The sequence below is a fragment of the Nomascus leucogenys genome, chromosome 3 (assembly GCF_006542625.1).
Source record: "Nomascus leucogenys isolate Asia chromosome 3, Asia_NLE_v1, whole genome shotgun sequence".
NCBI classification, from domain to species: Eukaryota; Metazoa; Chordata; class Mammalia; order Primates; family Hylobatidae; genus Nomascus; species Nomascus leucogenys.
The window spans coordinates 146,532,561-146,550,855 of NC_044383.1; the positions used below are offsets into that span (position 1 = coordinate 146,532,561).

General features: G+C 41.7%; 1 protein-coding gene across 1 annotated transcript in view; it reads left to right on the forward strand.

Moving 5' to 3' along the window:
- Positions 1–18,013, forward strand: part of SLC22A3 (solute carrier family 22 member 3) — a 106,030-nt gene extending 88,017 nt beyond the window's left edge. The window contains exons 6-11 of the mRNA XM_030809930.1: positions 2,221–2,318; positions 2,437–2,651; positions 8,220–8,328; positions 9,085–9,197; positions 13,165–13,264; positions 16,442–18,013. Of these exons, the coding sequence (XP_030665790.1) occupies positions 2,221–2,318; positions 2,437–2,651; positions 8,220–8,328; positions 9,085–9,197; positions 13,165–13,264; positions 16,442–16,502 (696 nt within the window). The 3' untranslated portion in view covers positions 16,503–18,013. The remainder of the gene's footprint in view (positions 1–2,220; positions 2,319–2,436; positions 2,652–8,219; positions 8,329–9,084; positions 9,198–13,164; positions 13,265–16,441) is intronic.
- The last annotated feature ends 282 nt before the right edge of the window (positions 18,014–18,295 follow it).

An 18,295-nucleotide genomic window follows, 5' to 3' on the forward strand; every position in this document is an offset into this window, starting at 1 on the left:
ACACTCCACGAACACTAGCCATTTTAATGTATTAACACATAGAAATGAATTATAGAAAACATTTTGGCAACAAACTATACCATAATAAATTTTTGTAATATATCAAGTTCTTATCTTTCACTTTTGATATTCCTGTCCTGTTTTTTGAGCAGCAAAGTTTAAGGTAGACACAGAAAAATCCCTCATGTGGGTCTTCAAATTTAGAAGGTTAGCTCAGGGGTCATCTTAATAGACATTATATTAGTTAAGATCCAGGTCAACTTGCTAATGAAACAAGGCCCCGAAAATACAGTGATGCAAAAGATAAAAGTGTCTTTCTCTCTAGCACACCCACCCAGAGGTGAGCAGCCCAGCTCTAGCGAGGCAGCTCTGCTCCATGAGTTCCATTTATCTTGCATCTCCACCATCGCCTACACAGGTTGTATGGTTGAAGCTCACCGGCATCTTTTTCCAGCAAGTTATTACCTTTTTAAATGCGGAGACCTAGAACTTACACACATGACCCCCGCAACCACCTCATTGCTGAGGTCTTAATCACAGTGCAACTCACAGTTGAACGAGAGGATAGAAAAAATGACTCTCACTAGGCTGCCACATGCCCAACTAAAATTCTACGTATTCTCAAAAGAGGGAAGGGAAGAATGGATGGTGGAATCAATCAGCAGTCTTCCACAGCGATTGTCATGGAAACTATTGTTTTGTTGACTCTAGACACTATTGATTTTAAGACACATAGTCATTTTATGTACCACTAAGTAAAGGAAACCATGTTGTTTAAACTGGGACACATTTCTTTCTTATCAGCTCAGTTATAGGACACCTTCCAATTAAGAGATATTAAAATGTAGAAAACCAATGTGTCTTGGTATAGAAGAAATAGAGGATTGTGAAGACTTTGGAAAAGAAAGTGACCAAAGGCATTCATTTCGCAGTCTACTTTTGTGTGTGTGTGACTTTCCTTGGAGCAAGGATAGGCATAAGATATCAAGCTTTGGTTGACCTATTAAATTTACTGTTTAGAATCTGTGATTGACAAGGTACTATCAGTGTGCATATGCTCTAAGTCAAATTCCTGTGATTACTGGTAGAAAGACTTTGGCTCAAAGCTTTGGGGAAAATGTGCCTAGATTTTCATTCAATCTGGGCCAAATTTGGAGTTGTACAAATAGACAGCAGGGGTCTTGTCCTTAGTAGCCAGCATTTTTGTTTAATAGGAGGAGAGAAACCGAGGACAACACTGAGGAGCAGATGCGACCAGGGCACTTGACTTCTTGCTTCAGCACTTAGTCATTACACAAACAGTTGTTGAACACCAGGCACTTTGCTTGGTGTGACAATGCACTCCCTGCCTTCCAAGAGCTCCAGACCCACAGGGGAGTGCTATTGTACAGGCGCTAGGATAGAGGTCCGGGGAGTAGAGGCAGAATTTGGGAGCCATCAGTTCTATCTGAGGCTAGGAAAGGCTTCCCAGCGGAGGTAAAATCAGGACTGAGGAAGTCAAAGAGCCCTCCATGCAGAGGTAAGAGACTGACAAGCACAGGAAACTGGAGCTATGGTCACTGCAGGGGATCATGCTCTGATGCTTCCACATGTTAGACTGGAGGCAGGGTGTGGGGATCAGGGGTGTCCTCTCCAGCTTCACTTTTTTCAATGTCTTGTATGTAGTTGGCCAATAGCAGTATTTGTTGAATTGAACTGAAAAGACCAACTTCTTGGATGGCCAGCTAGAGATGAGCTGAATTTTTCTGGATCAAAACGATGCTAGATTACAATAAATGGACAAAAGCAAAATAATACCTTTGGTGCTTGCTCTTAAACTTAACATTACTATATTTTGTTTGTGAAAGTCAGATTTGAGGATTTAGTTTATAAAGAAACCCTTAACTGGTTGGATCCCACTTGCTTCACCCACCCTGATTCTCATTTCCCCCAGTGTAATAAATGTGCATGTGTATTTTACTTTAGAACACACAGAGCAGTTTAACATAAAGTACTGAAATTATCCTAAGAACAGATTCTCAGTGCAGCAGTCCTATCTTTGAGAATTTGATGTGTTCTAAATGCCAGAGCAGAAGTGTTTTAATTGTCAGGTTTTAAGATATTATGAAAGCCCCTAGTCACTTCAGTAAGATCATTTGATTCTGGTTAATGACAAGTCTATACTACGCAGGTGTTTTTTTTTTCTGTCTATTGCTACTGAAATCTGCTTTTCTTATATAGATCACTGTTACAGATGAGGAAGTTAGTAATCCATCCTTTTTAGATCTGGTGAGAACTCCCCAAATGAGGAAATGCACACTTATTCTTATGTTTGCTTGGTAAGTTTGACTTGTGTTGGATTTAAAAGCTTGCGTTAAATTTACAACACATCCCTTCCTTCAAATCAGCTTGAAGTATCTCTTACTTGTTCTCTGGTGTCTTTCAATGTTGCTACAGGTTCACAAGCGCAGTGGTGTATCAAGGACTTGTCATGCGCCTGGGAATTATAGGAGGCAACCTCTATATAGACTTTTTCATCTCGGGCGTGGTGGAACTGCCGGGAGCTCTCTTGATCTTGCTAACCATTGAGCGCCTTGGACGACGCCTCCCCTTTGCGGCAAGCAATATAGTGGCAGGGGTGGCTTGCCTTGTCACTGCATTCTTACCAGAAGGTAATCTTACCCCACATCTGTTTGGCAGCCAAAGGACTTGAAAACACCTAAATCCACAATCAAGTATAGGGAGCCACTTGTTCTTAGGAAATGTGCAATAGAATCACAGTCTTGGCACCAGGCAAGCTTTCGTGATGTCACTCCATTTTCTGCTTAATCAGCGTAAAAATTTTGAAGTAAGAGATTGGTTCTGTAGATGATTCTCTTTTCTCAATTGCTAGGATCATTTATGAATGAAATAGATATTGTGCCCAATCTAGCTGATAGTGATGTGGTTTCTGTTAATCATCTTTATGTGACTTACTTTTGTGATATCTCTGATGTTGTTTAACTTATTTCCTGAGCCTCTGTCATGCTGCTGGCACCATGCTAAATGCTGAGGTTACACATAGAAGAAGAATGCAGTTCTTGACTTCGAATAGTTCACAATCTATTAAGGGATACAGATACTTTAATACTGTCACGATTCTTATTGTCATGAATTATTTGCAAGATTTAGAAACTAATTAAATTATTTAGAAGATTTAGAAATATAAAAAAATAGATTGGGGAGGAGTGATCAATCCAGAAGGAGATTCAAGAAAAGGTTCCCAGCAATGAGAACTAAACATGCGTGAAGACTCAAATGTGCCAGATATCAGGGAGAGAGAGGACGGATGTTTCCAAACTAGAGAAGAGTTTCCAGAAGTATGAAACACCTTTGTGCATGCAGGAACTGAGGGTTCACTGCTGTGACTGAAATCCAGGCAACGAGCCTGAGAAATGATCTGTCACTAGCATGACCGGCCCTGCAGGTGGTCCTGTGAGCTTGTGGAGGAGGAGTGAGCTTGGCATAACTGCAACAGTTTAGAGATGGCTATAAGCAGGGGGAGATGCTGAGAGCAGGAGTTACAACTGGGGCAGTCAGGCCTAGATGAGAGAGGGTCATTTCATTTCAGAGATGTTGCAGAGTTAAATTTTTCAGAGCTCCATGCCTGGTAGATGGGGTGCAGGCTAGAAGGAAGTAGAGGGTGCCGTGACTCCTGATGTGTGGTGGGCAGCACCCAGAAGATCCTTACCCTAGAGCACACCAAGGACTGGGAAGAGGAGGGATTCACATCCCGGGGGATATGTGAAGTAGAGCAAGTTCATCTTTTCCCTCTTCCAGAGGGGGCGAAGTGGGGATTACAGAGAAAGCTGGATTCTCCAGGCGTCCTTTGTGTCTGCACAAGAAAGGCTGTCTTTCTTTGAGAATCCTCTGAGGACCAGCCAAGAAATGGATAATATAGTGGGAATCAGAATAGTCAGACATTTACAGATGAGTTTATTAATTAAATGAAGGTTTATGAATTCTTAAAACACCAGGTATACCCTATTTGAATAAAATTACAGGAATGCCAATATTCAGAACACACACACACACACACACACACACACACACACATAATGTACAAGTCCCCTGACATGTTGGAATGTTCGATGATAAACAGCAACCACCTATTTACATTTCTCTTGTTTTCCTTGAGTGCATTCACTTCCCAGGGCTGCTGTAATAAGTACCACAAACTCACCGGCTTGAAAAAACAGACATTTATGCTCTCAGGGGTGTGGAGGCTGGGAGTCTAGAATCAAGGCATCCAAGGGTGCTTATGTCCAGAGGTTCTCGGGGAGGGTCTCTTCATGCCTCTCTCTGGCAATCCCTGCAGCTCCTCGGCGTCACTCCTATCTCTGCCTCCATATTCACAGGACATTCTCTTCTCTGCTTGTGTCAGTGTCACTTTGACTAATTACATCTGCAAAGACCTTATTTCCAAATGTGGCAGCCTTGAGGTTCCAGGTAGACATGAATTTTGGGAGACACTGTTCAACCCACTACATGGAATTAACATATTCTAAGAGTTGGACGATCTGTACAATAGCTATCTCTTAATACATATCTATTTATTATTGACTAATTGCCAGCCACTGAACTAGGAGGGGGATGGAAAGGTGCACAAAATAGACATAATTCCTGCCCTCAAAATTGTATAATTTAAGAAGAGCGAAAAATCGCAAACATTGGAGATGTTACTGTTCTATTTTACTTTGGTACTTTGGATATAACATAAAACTGTAGCTCCCTGAGATGAAGTCTTCTGTTCTCATCATATGTGGACTAGGAATGAATGAAATATTCATTGTATATGAAATTAGAAATGCAGAGAGAAAGATGCATGACTTAAGTGTGTCCCCTCATTTCATGATATATATATATACTTTACTCTAGAAGATTTTCTCTGGTCCTAGATTGATTGGGATAACTTTAATGACTGTTGCATTCAGAATGACCCCAGAAAGCATTCAAGGCTGTGTGTCCAAATCAAGATAGAAGTAACTAGCCAGATAGTCATAAAACTATTTTGTAGAGAATACTTTCATGTATTGGAAAATATAACACCAAGAACAGACTGTTCTCCCTTGTCTAACCTGTTTTATTTTATAGATATAATTTCCTGATTGAAGCTTTAGAATTGTTCTCAGCAAGACTGAAAACGAATTGCTCTTATTCTAGACACATTTTATTTTTACCTTCTGCAGACTTGGCTGCTTTTATAGTCATGTCAGTCATGACTGACTGGCAAGAATACATTTCAAATCCCTAAACTGAGTTCCAAATATTAACAGAGGATCCTCCCTTGAGTCCTTCCAATTTAAAGACCCATTGGATTTGATTCCAGCGACTGGTTAATTAGCACGAGAAAGGCTTTTCTGCTCAGCCATTCCTGACGTCAGCAGTAGGTCGCCAGCCTCTGGGGAGAATACAGATGAGTTTTTGGAGAAACCAGCTCTAAAACTGTCTCACAGCAAACACTTTAATCAGCTTTCCCTCCACTTGACCCAACTTTTCATGGTCTAAAGAATGGAATTCTGGAAGAAGAAATAGTATTTCTGGCTGCATTCTCATCTCAGACTCACTGCTTCTAGCCCAAATTTTTTTAACGCTCATTAATGTCTGGAAAATAAAGACCTTTCTTTATCCATACCTGTCTGCCATCTTTAATTTGAGTTTCTTTAGGATGGCCACAAACCTAGCAGTTTGGATAAGTCGTCTTCTTGAACTGGAAAACTTGTCTTCCACTTTTATTTTTCTTTAATTGAAAAGTGAATTCATGTATCTTAATTTAGACATTTTTACTAGAATTTCTCACTACACTTTATTTCAGAACTCAGAGTAGATGATCCATTCAGAGAACATACAAAGTTTTGTTTAAGTCCTGCATCCTTTCTTCAGTAATTGAGGTATTATTCCCAATAATCTCTAGTAGCTTGACCAAATCCACATTCAGAAGAAAACATTTTCTTTGTTCTCATATGACTCTGTGGAAGACAATTTTAGTTTCAGTACTCATTTTTAAATTGCCCTGTGGTTTTTGTCATTGCTACCAAAAGACATCTATGGCCACCTCAAAATGAATTTAGCTTATTACTGGAATCAAGAATTTTTTTGTGTGTATATATTTATTCATACTTCCTAATAGTTTTCTTTTCACTTTTAGTTAATGAACCATGCAATGCCTTAGAAACTTTTCTTTGGTTACACATTTCAACAAAATCTCTGTTCCAGTGTAGTTTGATACTGGACTCTGCCGCTTGGAAAAGAGTTGGGAGTCTTTCAGATTAAGGTCAATGTTCAGGACAGACCACATCTCCACAAATGGGGCAACTTGGCGTTTTCTGAATGTTTTACTGAATTGACTGGCTATTTATCTGAGTTAATCACATATGTTTATCATGGTAGGAGTGTGTGTGTGTGTGTTTTAATTTGGTCTCTGGCTTTTGTTTGGATTTTTCCATGAAACACCTTGCCTCGGTTATAAACCCAAATTGCCCTTGAATTTGTCAGTGGGACTCAATTTTAGAGCAATCCTGATTTAGTGAAAAGAAACCTACAATGGAGGAACCCAACCTGGATAGTGAAGCTGTTTCCTAGGTAGCAGGCAGCCTTCACTGCAGCCTGGGAGTGGCAAGAGATGGTCCCATTGGGCTGGGACCCAGGGAATCTGAACCTCTGCTCCCACTTTCCCCTCCCAGTACCACATGCTCATTGAAAGATGGGGTGGAATGCATTACCTAGTCTCCACTCCCCCTTTTCTTGGCCTTCATAAAGAAGCAAAGCCTAAATAACACGTGTTGACAAACCTTCTGCTCCAGAGCAGACAGTGGCCCAGCACATCAGTGCAACCCTGGCCTCCTCACTGCCTGATGTAACTGTTAACGTGACAGCTACAAGGGTTCTTATGTGGGAAAAACATCAAGTGCACCAGGATGTCTTTGGCCAGTTTGCAGTCAAAATATGTAAACTGCAGACTCCCAGAAATGGCTTGAATTCTTGAGCCATCTTTTTCTTACACTTGTGCTCCTGGGCAATTGTTTTATTTAATGAATTTTAGCTTTTTTTTTTTTTTTTTTTTTTTTGAGTTGGCTGTTCTCTAGAGAGAACACACGGAAGTCTACTGAGCTTGATTCTCTTCTTTCATCCTCATTTATTTCTACTAAAAAATTATATATTCAGGAAGGTTCAATAATTCCCCTAGAAAACAGGAGGACTATTTAGTGCTAAATGAGCATACGTGTTGGGTATAAACGGAAAATGAAAGGCACATGAACACTGGACTTGCTTCGTTTTGCTTTGGAGAGCAGATATGGTCTTGTTCATGCAGACATATGTCCTCAATACTAAATCCCCTAGGAAAGGATGACATCAATTGCACAACTTCTAGGAAAGCTAGAGCAGTGACTTTTTAGAGTAAAAATGGTTAACTCCTCTGCCCTTAAAACATAAAAGAAATAAAATATTTAATATAGAATGTTTGGCATTTCCCACCAGTTAGTAGGGAGGAAAGGAAAATTTCTTCATACAACCAAAGCAGTCCTAAAACAGTTCATTTTAAAATGGATGAACCAATTAGCATTGATGAATGTGGCTCCTTCTGGATGGTTTATTGAGGGAAATAGTACAATGGGGGATGAAGAAGACAATGAGTGACAATTGCCTTAGTGGTAACACACAGAATAGATGTCCCCTTCCAAAGATCCCAGTCCTCAGAGCTTGCTCCACTCTAGAAACCAAGGTCAGCTCACGTGAGGAGCTCCCCTGGTGTGCTGGGAACGGCTATTCCTTGTGTCACCACCACAAGGTATGCACAGAAAGAACAGCTGGGCACCAGCTGTGGGAACGTGGTGGCTCAAAGGCATGACTGGAAACTACCTCCTGGACAAAACGCCAGTGTGCTCCGGCTCTCTAGGAGGTCATTGCCTGGAACAGTGTTCCAATGTAGTGGCTACTCATGCTCAACAAATGGTTCTTGAATTGTACTTCCTATAATCCAACCTGCTCAGAAAGGCATCTAGCGCTCCAAAATATTAGCTATCATCTAGTTTCATTGTTGTTGAAATTTGGTTACGCTATTAGAAAGTTCTATCATTTGTACTTAAAATTGGCAAAGACTTCAGACTGGGGGCCACTAAGCAAATACCTTTTGTTGTTCTGTAAAATGTTAATGAAATCAGACCCCTAACTCCTCCCTTTCAAACTTTCTGTGTTTGCAGGAATAGCATGGTTGAGGACCACAGTGGCTACCCTGGGAAGACTAGGGATAACCATGGCCTTTGAAATTGTTTATTTGGTAAATTCAGAATTGTACCCAACAACATTACGGTAATTCTAACAAACATTATAGTTTCTCTTAAGTAACTCTGTAGACCAGTGTTTTAAGTTGATTTAGTTAAAAACTATGAAATCGTTTCCTTAGCTCAGTGATATATTAGCCTGGGCTGAATCCAGCCAGTAAAGAAGATATGCTGTCAGTTATCACTGCTTTCTGCATTGCTGCCTGCTGCATTTGGTGATAGAAGTATTTCTCATATTAATATCTTCACGCACTGTTACGGTTTCGAGGAAAGGCACTTGACTTGGAACCAGAAGACCTCTAGGTGCCCTTGCTTAGACTGTGGGTTACGTCTGCATCCATCAGCGTCACCTGCTGCAAGACTATGGCCTCTCTTTGACTGCATTACATGCATTGCAGTGGTGAGCAGCTGGTTATGAAGGACGAAATGAAACAGTGTGCACAGATTGGTGCAAATCGACCTCCTCTGCTGGGGAAGCATTCCCTGGGCACACTTCCCCCTCATATGAGGAAACCGAAGTGGCACAAAGTGACCCAGAGCAGGCAGGGCAGTGGGTTGATGGATAGCACCCTCCACCCACGCTGGAGACTTCCTCACTAGCCTCACTGAAATGTGCAGAATGGAAATGTTTTGCTTAGAGTTCACAAGAGTAGTCGTTTTCAAGGTTAGAAAATGCAAAGTATCTTCACACTTCCTTTGGTTTTTTAATATGTCTGAATATGTTGATTATCTTGAAGTCACTTGTTGAAATAGTTTTCACTTAAAATTACTTTTCATTCAACAGAAACTTCGGAGTTTCGCTCTGTTCAGGTCTGTGTGATTTTGGGGGAATCATAGCCCCGTTTCTGCTCTTTCGGCTAGCAGCCGTGTGGCTAGAACTACCTCTGATCATCTTCGGTAAGAACTCATTTGCTGTTCTTAAGAGCCTCCATCTACATTCTTTGTATTAAAAGAAACCTATAATAAATATTAGGTTTGATAATGATAATGATAATGATAGTCATTCATCTTATAATAACTATTTCATTGATAATTATGATATTCATTTCATCTTATTATAATAACTATTTCAGTTTTGAGGAGCCAATTCAGTTATAATGAATGGTTTTAATTTACTTTATATTAAAGGGTGGTGATAAATAATATTCAATTAGCATTCTTTGGGTTCTGAGTTAAATGCTATGAAACTCTTATGGTATTGGAGAACATAACCAATAATTTTCAGGGGACTAAATTAAATATTCAATATGTTTAAAAATGAGGGCCAGGTGCAGTGGCTCACTCCTGTAAGACCAAAATGGGAGGACTGCTTGGGCCTAGGAGTTCAAGACCAGCTTGGGCAACATAGCAAGACTGCCTCGACGAAAATTAAAAAATTAGCTAGGCGTGGTGATCCATGGGTGCCTGTAGTCCAAGCTACTCAGGATGCTGAGGCAGTAGGATCAAGGCTGCAGTGAGCTATGGTCACGCCATTGCACTCCAGCCTGGGCAACAGAGTAAGAACCTATCTCTAAAATAAATAATAAAAAATAACAAAAATAAGCCTAATATCTAACTGTATTTCTGGTGTTCTCTCTCTATTGATATCATATCTTCATTGGCTTGATGCTAAAAATCCATGCGGAGGGAGTAGGGGACGCAGTACCCCGGGCACACATTCCATCACCTCCTCCAGGTCCCTCGAGCGCACCCCTCCTCCTACCTCCATCTTCCATAGGACTTGTGAAGGGACAGAATCACAGTCTAGGAGAGACCTTGGGGAATTCAGTGTCCCACTTCTCCAGGGCTGCTCCAACTGTCCTGCCTGGGTTTCACACACTTCCCCTGTGCCCTCCTCTGCAGTAAAGGATATGGGTTGGCCCCTTTCTCCCCCAAACCTTTCTCTACCTCTGCTTCCTTGCTTCTGGTAGAGAATGTTTTTCATTTATTGTTCAGCAGTTGAAATTTGAATGAAAATACTGAGCCCATGAGGACAGACCTTCTGGTTCATGCAAAAGTCCTTTGACAGTGTGAGGGACAGAGAGTCAGCTTCTACCACTTGATACCAGTGACCTCAATACAGGATCACCTCAAATTATTGTATGGGATTTGGTCATCAAGCTGAGTGTTAATTCTGTGGTCAGCATGGAAAAGCAGAAAGTGCCACCGTCCAGCAAAGACAGAGTAGTCCAGGAGACAGGACACATGACCTTCAGGACTGCAGCCCACAGCCCAGTGGCAGGCAGGCAGGGCCTGAGACTGCGAGGGGAGACAGCCAAATTTCTAAAAACTCAGTGACAACAGAATGTGATAAATGCTGAGACCTTGAAAGCAGAGGCTCCTATGAGAAGGGTCACAGGGACCCTTGACCCCTGAGTGGAAGGGAGCAGGCCAGGGAGGAAGGAAGCAATGTCTAGGCTGAGAGGGGCTGCCTGTGCTCCAGGCAGTGGAAAGTTCAAAGCAAGAGGATGCTGCATCCTCAAGCACCTGGTGCTAGAGGATGGAGTGCAGTTGTGAGCTGGGCCTGAAGAGAGGCAGTGCCAGGGCAGGGCAGGGGCTGGATCTGGAAGGGCCTCAAGGACATGCCAAGGCTTTGCTCTTTATACACTCAGCAGTGGAAAGTGACTGGACAGTTTCACCCTGAGGTGGACAGAGCTGGCCTTGCATTGTAGAAACACAGATATGCAAGTGGGTTGGAAGGACCCCCCAGCATCATCCCTCTGATGGTAGATATGCAAGTGGGTTGGAGGGACCATGTTGGGGGTGACAATTCAAGGATGTCATCATCAGGAGATCACAGTGGCTTCTTCTAATAAAGGGATAGCAATGGGAATGGAGAGGGTGGACAGATTAAGTAAACATCTTAGAAACCAGCTGGGCAAGATGGGATCACTGATGGGCACAGGGAGAAGACATGGTGAGCTGAGAAGCCCAGGTGCCTGGGGAAATGCAGGTGGCACAGGCACTGTAGCAGCAAGGCTGGGGGTCTGCAGGGTGATGGGGCTCTGTGTCAGCTGTGCATAATTTGAGGCACCTGGAAGAGTTCAAGTGGAAATAGAAACCAGCAGGCTCAACACTGCTGAGCTCAGGAGGAAAGAGTGGCCTCAGGATGAAGAGCTGGAAGTCACCTGGCAGTAGAGAACGGTTGAAGCTGAGGGAGTGGCCCAGGCCCCCAGAAAATCAGGACAAAGCAAGAGGAAAGCAGAGGCCTAGGACAGAGACCTGAGGGGTGGCAAAGTGACAGACCTAGGCAGAAGGAGAGGAGGTGGCCAAGGAAGTGGAAACCAAGTGAGAAGCCCGAGGAAGGAGGGCACAAGACCAGGTCCATCCTAAGGACTGAAAGTAGCACACGTGGATCTGGTGGCCAGCAAGAGGCAGAAGGAACCTGACTGGAGCAGAGCCAGGGAGTATATAGGCTGAGTCCAGAGGAGGGCAGGCAGAGGCAGGACCTGGAGCATGGTGCTATGCTGGTGCTGGCACCTCCCACTCACCAGGGCCAACTGCTACCATATTAGTTCGTTTGCCACTGCTATAAATAACTGCCCAAGACTGGGTAATTTATAAAGAAAAGAGGTTTAATTGACTCACAGTTTCACGTGGCTGGGGAAGCCTCAGGAAACTTACAATCATGCTGGAAGGGGAAGCAGGCACATCCTACATGGTGGCAGGTAAGAGAAGAGCAAGGAAAATTACCACTTATAAATCCATCAGATCTCATGGGAACTCACTCACTATCACGAGAACAGCATGGGGGAACTTCCCCCACGATCCAGTCACCTCCCACCAGGTCCCTCCCTCAACATGTGGGGATTACAATTCGAGATGAGATTTGGGTGGAGACACAGAGCCAAACCATATCAGCTACATTTTCAAGAATTTTGTAAGCCAGTCATCAAGCACAGATATCATCAAAAAGTAAAGAATATGAAATATATGAGAAACAGAGGCAATAAATACCCAACACTCATCAGTCCCTAATTCAGCTACTACATCTTCAGTATTACCTGTGTTCCCGAGATTGTGTCTGCTGCATCTTTATGGTGGAAGCCCCAGTGATGGGGCTCCTGCATCTCTTCCTAGTGGCACAGGCAGGGATGTTGTGTCATTAGCCTGAAGGGCCCACAGTGGGAGCATTTACACCATGCACATTGGCAGATGCTGCCAATCAGGGCTTGATTGCCCAAAGAGGGTTGTTAGACATTTACCAGCACACCACTAGGCTACAAAGAAGTGGAGAAAATAGGGGAGGGTGGCTTTTCAAGAAGTTTGGCTCTAAAGAGCAGAAAAAGAAAGGATGGTAATGGAAGGATGAGGTGAGATTGAGAGAAGGCTGGTCAAACAGGAAAGGTCTGAATGTGTTTGAAAGCTTCTCCCAATAGGTTGGAGATACCGGAGGAAGGGTTGATCCCTACAGTGAGGAGCCCAAAGAGACAGGCCTAGGAGAAGGCTGGTCCCGGAGTAGACACCAGGACAAGTTTTCCACTGTAAGGTGACAGGAGGAATCGGAGGGAGAGGAGCAGGTAAGTGACAGTGTCAGTGAGCAGGCACAGAGGGGATTCCCCTCAGCACTTCTGTTTCCCTGCGATGCAGGAGAGGAGGCCTTGGGTGTTGGACCCTAAGAAGGAAATCAATCACTGTGAGATGTGTGAGTGAATACATGGCTGCCAGGTATACAGGGGCCATGGTGCTACTCAGGGTTTGAGGAAGGGAGAGAACCTCTGAAGCTGTGGTAAGGGAGAGCTGGGGCATTGATCTGGGATGCAGAGGTTGCTGTGGTTGAGAGCTACTCCAGTGAGCAACATGGTGGCTTCAGAGTGACCAGGCCCATGGGAGAGGGCCCAGCTGTGTCTTCCTGGGGCGGTAACACCTTTCCCCTATTCCATAGGTATCCTAGCATCCATCTGTGGTGGCCTCGTGATGCTTTTGCCTGAAACCAAGGGTATTGCCTTACCAGAGACAGTGGATGATGTAGAAAAACTTGGCAGGTACTGTACAAAATTCAATGCACCCTAAATAAAAGCAACATTTAAAACCACTGGGGAAAGAATGATGTTGAGAAAATTGAATATTCACAGGGAAAAAAATAAGAATAAATCCTCATCTAATATCATAAGCAAAAAATTCAAAGTAGATACAAAAGGTTAACGTAAAAAAAAACCCTCCAAAGCTAGATAAGAGTATGCATTATTTTTTTTAATGTGGTTGTGAAGAGAGAAGCATTTTCATGTAAGGTGCTAAGACTCAGAAGTGATCTAAAGGCAGGAACTGCTGATATGGGAAAGTGGAAATTGCTGGGACGTACAGCAGCAGGGGATTAACAGTGTGGCTTACTCTACAGAGTGAGGACACATCAAGTCTGTCTAGATGGAATGGCATAGGCAGGTTTTCAAGACTGATTACAAAGTGAAATGTCACTGAACAACATGCTATAGTATTTATAAAAAACTAAAACCAAAGGTGGTTTCTCTCTGCAGCTGGATAGGAAGACAGATGACACACAGATGATAGATAATAGGTAGATGATAGATAATAGGTAGATGGATGATAGATAGATACAATAGATGATAATCACAGATAAGTGATAGTAGATAAATGATAATAGATGATAGAGATAGATAGATAGATAGATAGATAGATAGATAGATAGATGATAGATAGATGATAGGTAATGTCTGGATAGATAGGTGGATAGATAAATAGATAATAAATGATAGATAATAAACATTAGTAGGAAGATAAAGATAGAGAGATTGAGTTTTGGAGGGGGGTGTTTAAATAGGGTATAAGTAAAAGTAATACCCAGCCAATATATTAACGTGAGGAGTTATGTCAAGAAAAATTCACATTACACAAATTCTAATTGTTTGAAATTTTTTCATTAAAAAGATAGAGATATGAATATGAGAATGTTTAGTACAAGATGTAAAATAATAATATATGCCCTCTACGGACACAAATGGGCTGGGAAGAGGGGTAGGGAAGGGAGGACCATCACTTTCTTGCCAGGGACTTCTGTACTGTTTGATTTTCTTTAAAAATTAGAACACATAGTCTTGTGTTGCTTGTGTAGTTTTAAAAAATGATATAACAGCTAATTTAACAACTAAAAAGCAATCTCAATAATGACCTAGGAATTAAGAACATGGAGCTCTAAATATTTTTAATATATAAAAAATACTGAGGAACAGCTTTCTTCCCTTTGATTCTATTCCATTGACTGCTGTCTGTTTACACAGTGAGAGTGATGCTTTCATTCTTTATCCCCAAAACAATGAGGGGTCAGATTTGCAAACTCATCAGGAAAAAATGGAAGAAAAGGGAGTCCTCTGAAATCAAGACTCTTCTACCGCTTCAGTCACATTAAAAATAAACAGCTAGGAGAGGTTTTTTTTCTTTTTGTTTTCGTTTGTTTTTAGCTTGGGGAATGTGGGTGGAAGGGGGTTGTCTAAATGGTGTGCAAGGAAAATCAATACCCAACAAACATATAAACATGCAGGATTATACCAGCAAAAATTTAAGGTACCTAGATTCTAATTTTTTTCTGTTTATAATTTTTCATAATGAAAAGTTGGGTTATTATACCTAGTCTCTATATACGAAAAAAAATCTAGTAGAAGTATGGTTTACAGTGCTACAAATTAAGCACATTGATTGTGATCCATGATTATTTACTCTACAAAAATTACTTAGTGCTAAATTACTAAAACTTGTTAGCATTTCCCTTTTAAAAATCACACTGGATTATTTTATCATTTCTGCTGGTTTTTGTTCATGTTAACAGCTCATTTCCAAATATATGTTAATTCAGTAGAAGTTCATAAAGAACCTAAATGCTATACTGCTAACAAACTCCTGTATCGGAGGAACCAGCCCCCAGTATTTCAGCATAGGTTCTTTCTATTTTCCATAAGTGTTGGCCAACTGAGAAATAAAAAGAGTACAAAGAGGAATTTTACAGCTGGGCCGCTGTGGGTAACGTCACATATCAGTAGGACTGTGATGCCCACCTGAGCCTTAAAGCCAGCAAGTTTTTATTAAGGGTTTCAAAGGGGAGGGGGTGTAAGAACACGGAGTAGGTACAAAGATCACATGCTTCAAAGGGCAAAAAGGAGAACAAAGATCACAAGGCAAAGGGCAAAAACAAAGATCACAAGACAAAGAGCAAAAGCAGAATGACTGAAAAGGGTATATGTTCAGCGGTGCATGTATTGTCTTAATAAACATCTTAAACAACAGAAAACAGGGTTCAAGAGCAGAGAACCAGTCTGACCTCAAATTTACCAGGGCGGGGTTTCCTAATCCTAGTAAGCCTGAGGGTACTGCAGGAGACCAGGGCGTATCTCAGTCTTTATCTCAACCACATAAGGCAGACTCTCCCAGAGCGGCTGTTTATAGACCTCCCCCCAGGAACGCATTCCTTTCCCAGGGTCTTAATTATTATTATTCCTTGCTAGGAAAAGAATTTAGTGATATCTTCCCTACTTGCATGTCCATTTATAGGCTCTCTGCAAGAAGAAAAATATGGCTCTATTCTGCCCGACCCCACAGGCATTCAGGCCTTATGGTTGTCTTCTCTTGTTCCCTGAAAATCGCTGTTACTCTGTTCTATTTCAAGGTGCACTGATTTCATATTGGTCAAACACACATGTTTTATAATCAGTTTGTACAGTTAACACAGTAGTGGTCCTGAGGTGATGTACATCCTCAGTTTACAAAGGTAACAAGATTAAGAGATTAAAGTAAGAGAAGCATAAGAAATTATAAAAGTATTAATTTTGGGAACTGATAAATGTCCATATTAAAATGAAATCTTCACAATTTATGTTCAGAGATTGAAGACAGGCATAAGAAATTATAAAAGTATTAATTTGGGGAACTGATAAATGTCCATATCAAAATGAAATCTTCACAATTTATGTTCCTCTGCTGTGCCCCCAGCTGGTCCCTCCATTCAGGGTCCCTGACTTCCCGCAACACCCCTGTCTAAGGTCTGAACACAGATAAAAAATGAGCCTGGAGACAGATATTGTTGTTACCTTAGAGTTGGGTTTATGCATGAATGTATTTGATCAAAACCAGCTATACTATTAAATAATAACAGAACACCCTCTTCTAACTAGTTACATAATCTTTCCTAAAGACTTTCTCCTTTGTTTTTTCAGTCCACATTACTGTAAATGTGGCAGGAATAAGAAAACCCCAGTTTCCAGCTCTCACCTTTGAGGCCCCTGACAAAGACAGAAAGAAGGAGCTATCCAGGAGCTGATCCTCCTTGCAAGCTGTGCCTTGCGGAGATGCACGTGTGCATTTCAGCTACATCATGCCGCGCTGTTGTAATACTGTATAAAGACCTCAATCTATCCAGAGTATTTTTATATAATGTTGGATGAGTTAGGATTTGTAATGCTGTTGAAGTTTCTGGGAACACATAATATGTAGCCAGTTTAACAAAGAACCTGTCAGGTGCTGCACAGCCCTTCCTGGGTTTTTCTTGTGTTCCCTGTGGTCTCTGACCCATTAGGCTAAAGAGAGACAAGAGAAGCCCCCCACCTGATTCTCATGACAGCTCCATCAAGAATGTGGGATGTGCCGACCAAGGATTTGAGAAAGTTGTACAGAAATGTGTTCATCAAATCTGATCAGTCAAGGGACTAAGCCCCTAGCTGACCATTCTGAAGATTGCATGGAGGATGGAGATTTGGGAATCCTGTTAATGAGAAGGCTGAATCACAGGCACCTGGGCCACAGGGTGTGAGCATTCATGTCCTCTGCTCACCTTGGTTTCTGCACACCTTCGCAATGTGAACAGGTCAGGAGTCCCTCCCGTCCACCTCCTCTGTAACATCTGGGGTTCCAGGCATGGTTTAGGCCCGTTCCAGCAATAAGAACCAATCTGCTGTGCAATCTGAGGACTTGGCTCTGTTATTTGCAAAATGATGCTGTGGTTCTGAGATTATTTGGGACATTTTTGGCTCTCCTTTAGTGGACACCTAAAACCACAGATTCCCTTCTTTACTAAACAAATCCCATGGATTCTGGTTTCTGGGTCTTAGGATTTTAAAAGTGAAGGGACATATTTTTCTTATATTTGTGAGTTCAGTTCCGATGGTGCCCGTGGTCAAAAGTGAAAAACATGGACAATTCCTATTCACTTTGACATGTCTTGGGGAAAAGCTTACATTTTAATTTAAAAGAAAGGTCAATTATATCCATGCTTAACAGGATCAGTAGGAGCTTTATAAATGACTTTACAGAGACTAATAAGGGATTTGATCTTTCTTTTTTGTTATCGAGGCTTTTGAAATGTGGAACTTGTGTGTTCTGCTTTGTATGTTATATTCAATATCTTTTCAGATGCACTCTATATTTTATGCTGAGTTTTAAAAATGAAATACTTCATGTGAACAGCCAAAACTGGTACCAAAGGGAAACATTAACCATGAGGAAGAACATTTTTGTAAGGAGAACAGGTGACAATATACACATGTGCGCTAATTGTAAAATGAGCATCTTAATCTTTAAAACACATCAGAATTGAATACGAATAATCTATTTGTCGATGAAATAAACACAAGTCTTTGAGGATTTGAGACTACATTCACCCTTTATTCACAGTCACTTGCAGTTTTGCTTTTCTCTGCATTTCTCTGCTGTCAGATGACTGTTGCACTGTTGAATTGTATTTTGAGTGGATATTTTTGTTTGGTAACAATTAAAATTTTAAACCATAAAAATGTACATTTGTCCTTTCTCTTCCTTCTAAACGTGTGTCTCTCCCACAGGTCATTCTCCTGTGACCGTGTGTACTGCAGACTGTTTCAAAACCGGGCAGGCAATTAGCAATGGGAAATAAGTGGTCCACCTTCAATATTTGCTTGTTGTTCATTTACATGCTCTTGGCACCAATCCTAGACTCACATGTGCCCCAGAACAACATTCAGATTCTCAGCTGGTCTTGTGTTACACATCCATGGACCGGTTCACTCCATCATATACAGCTCTCTGCTCCGTGTCCC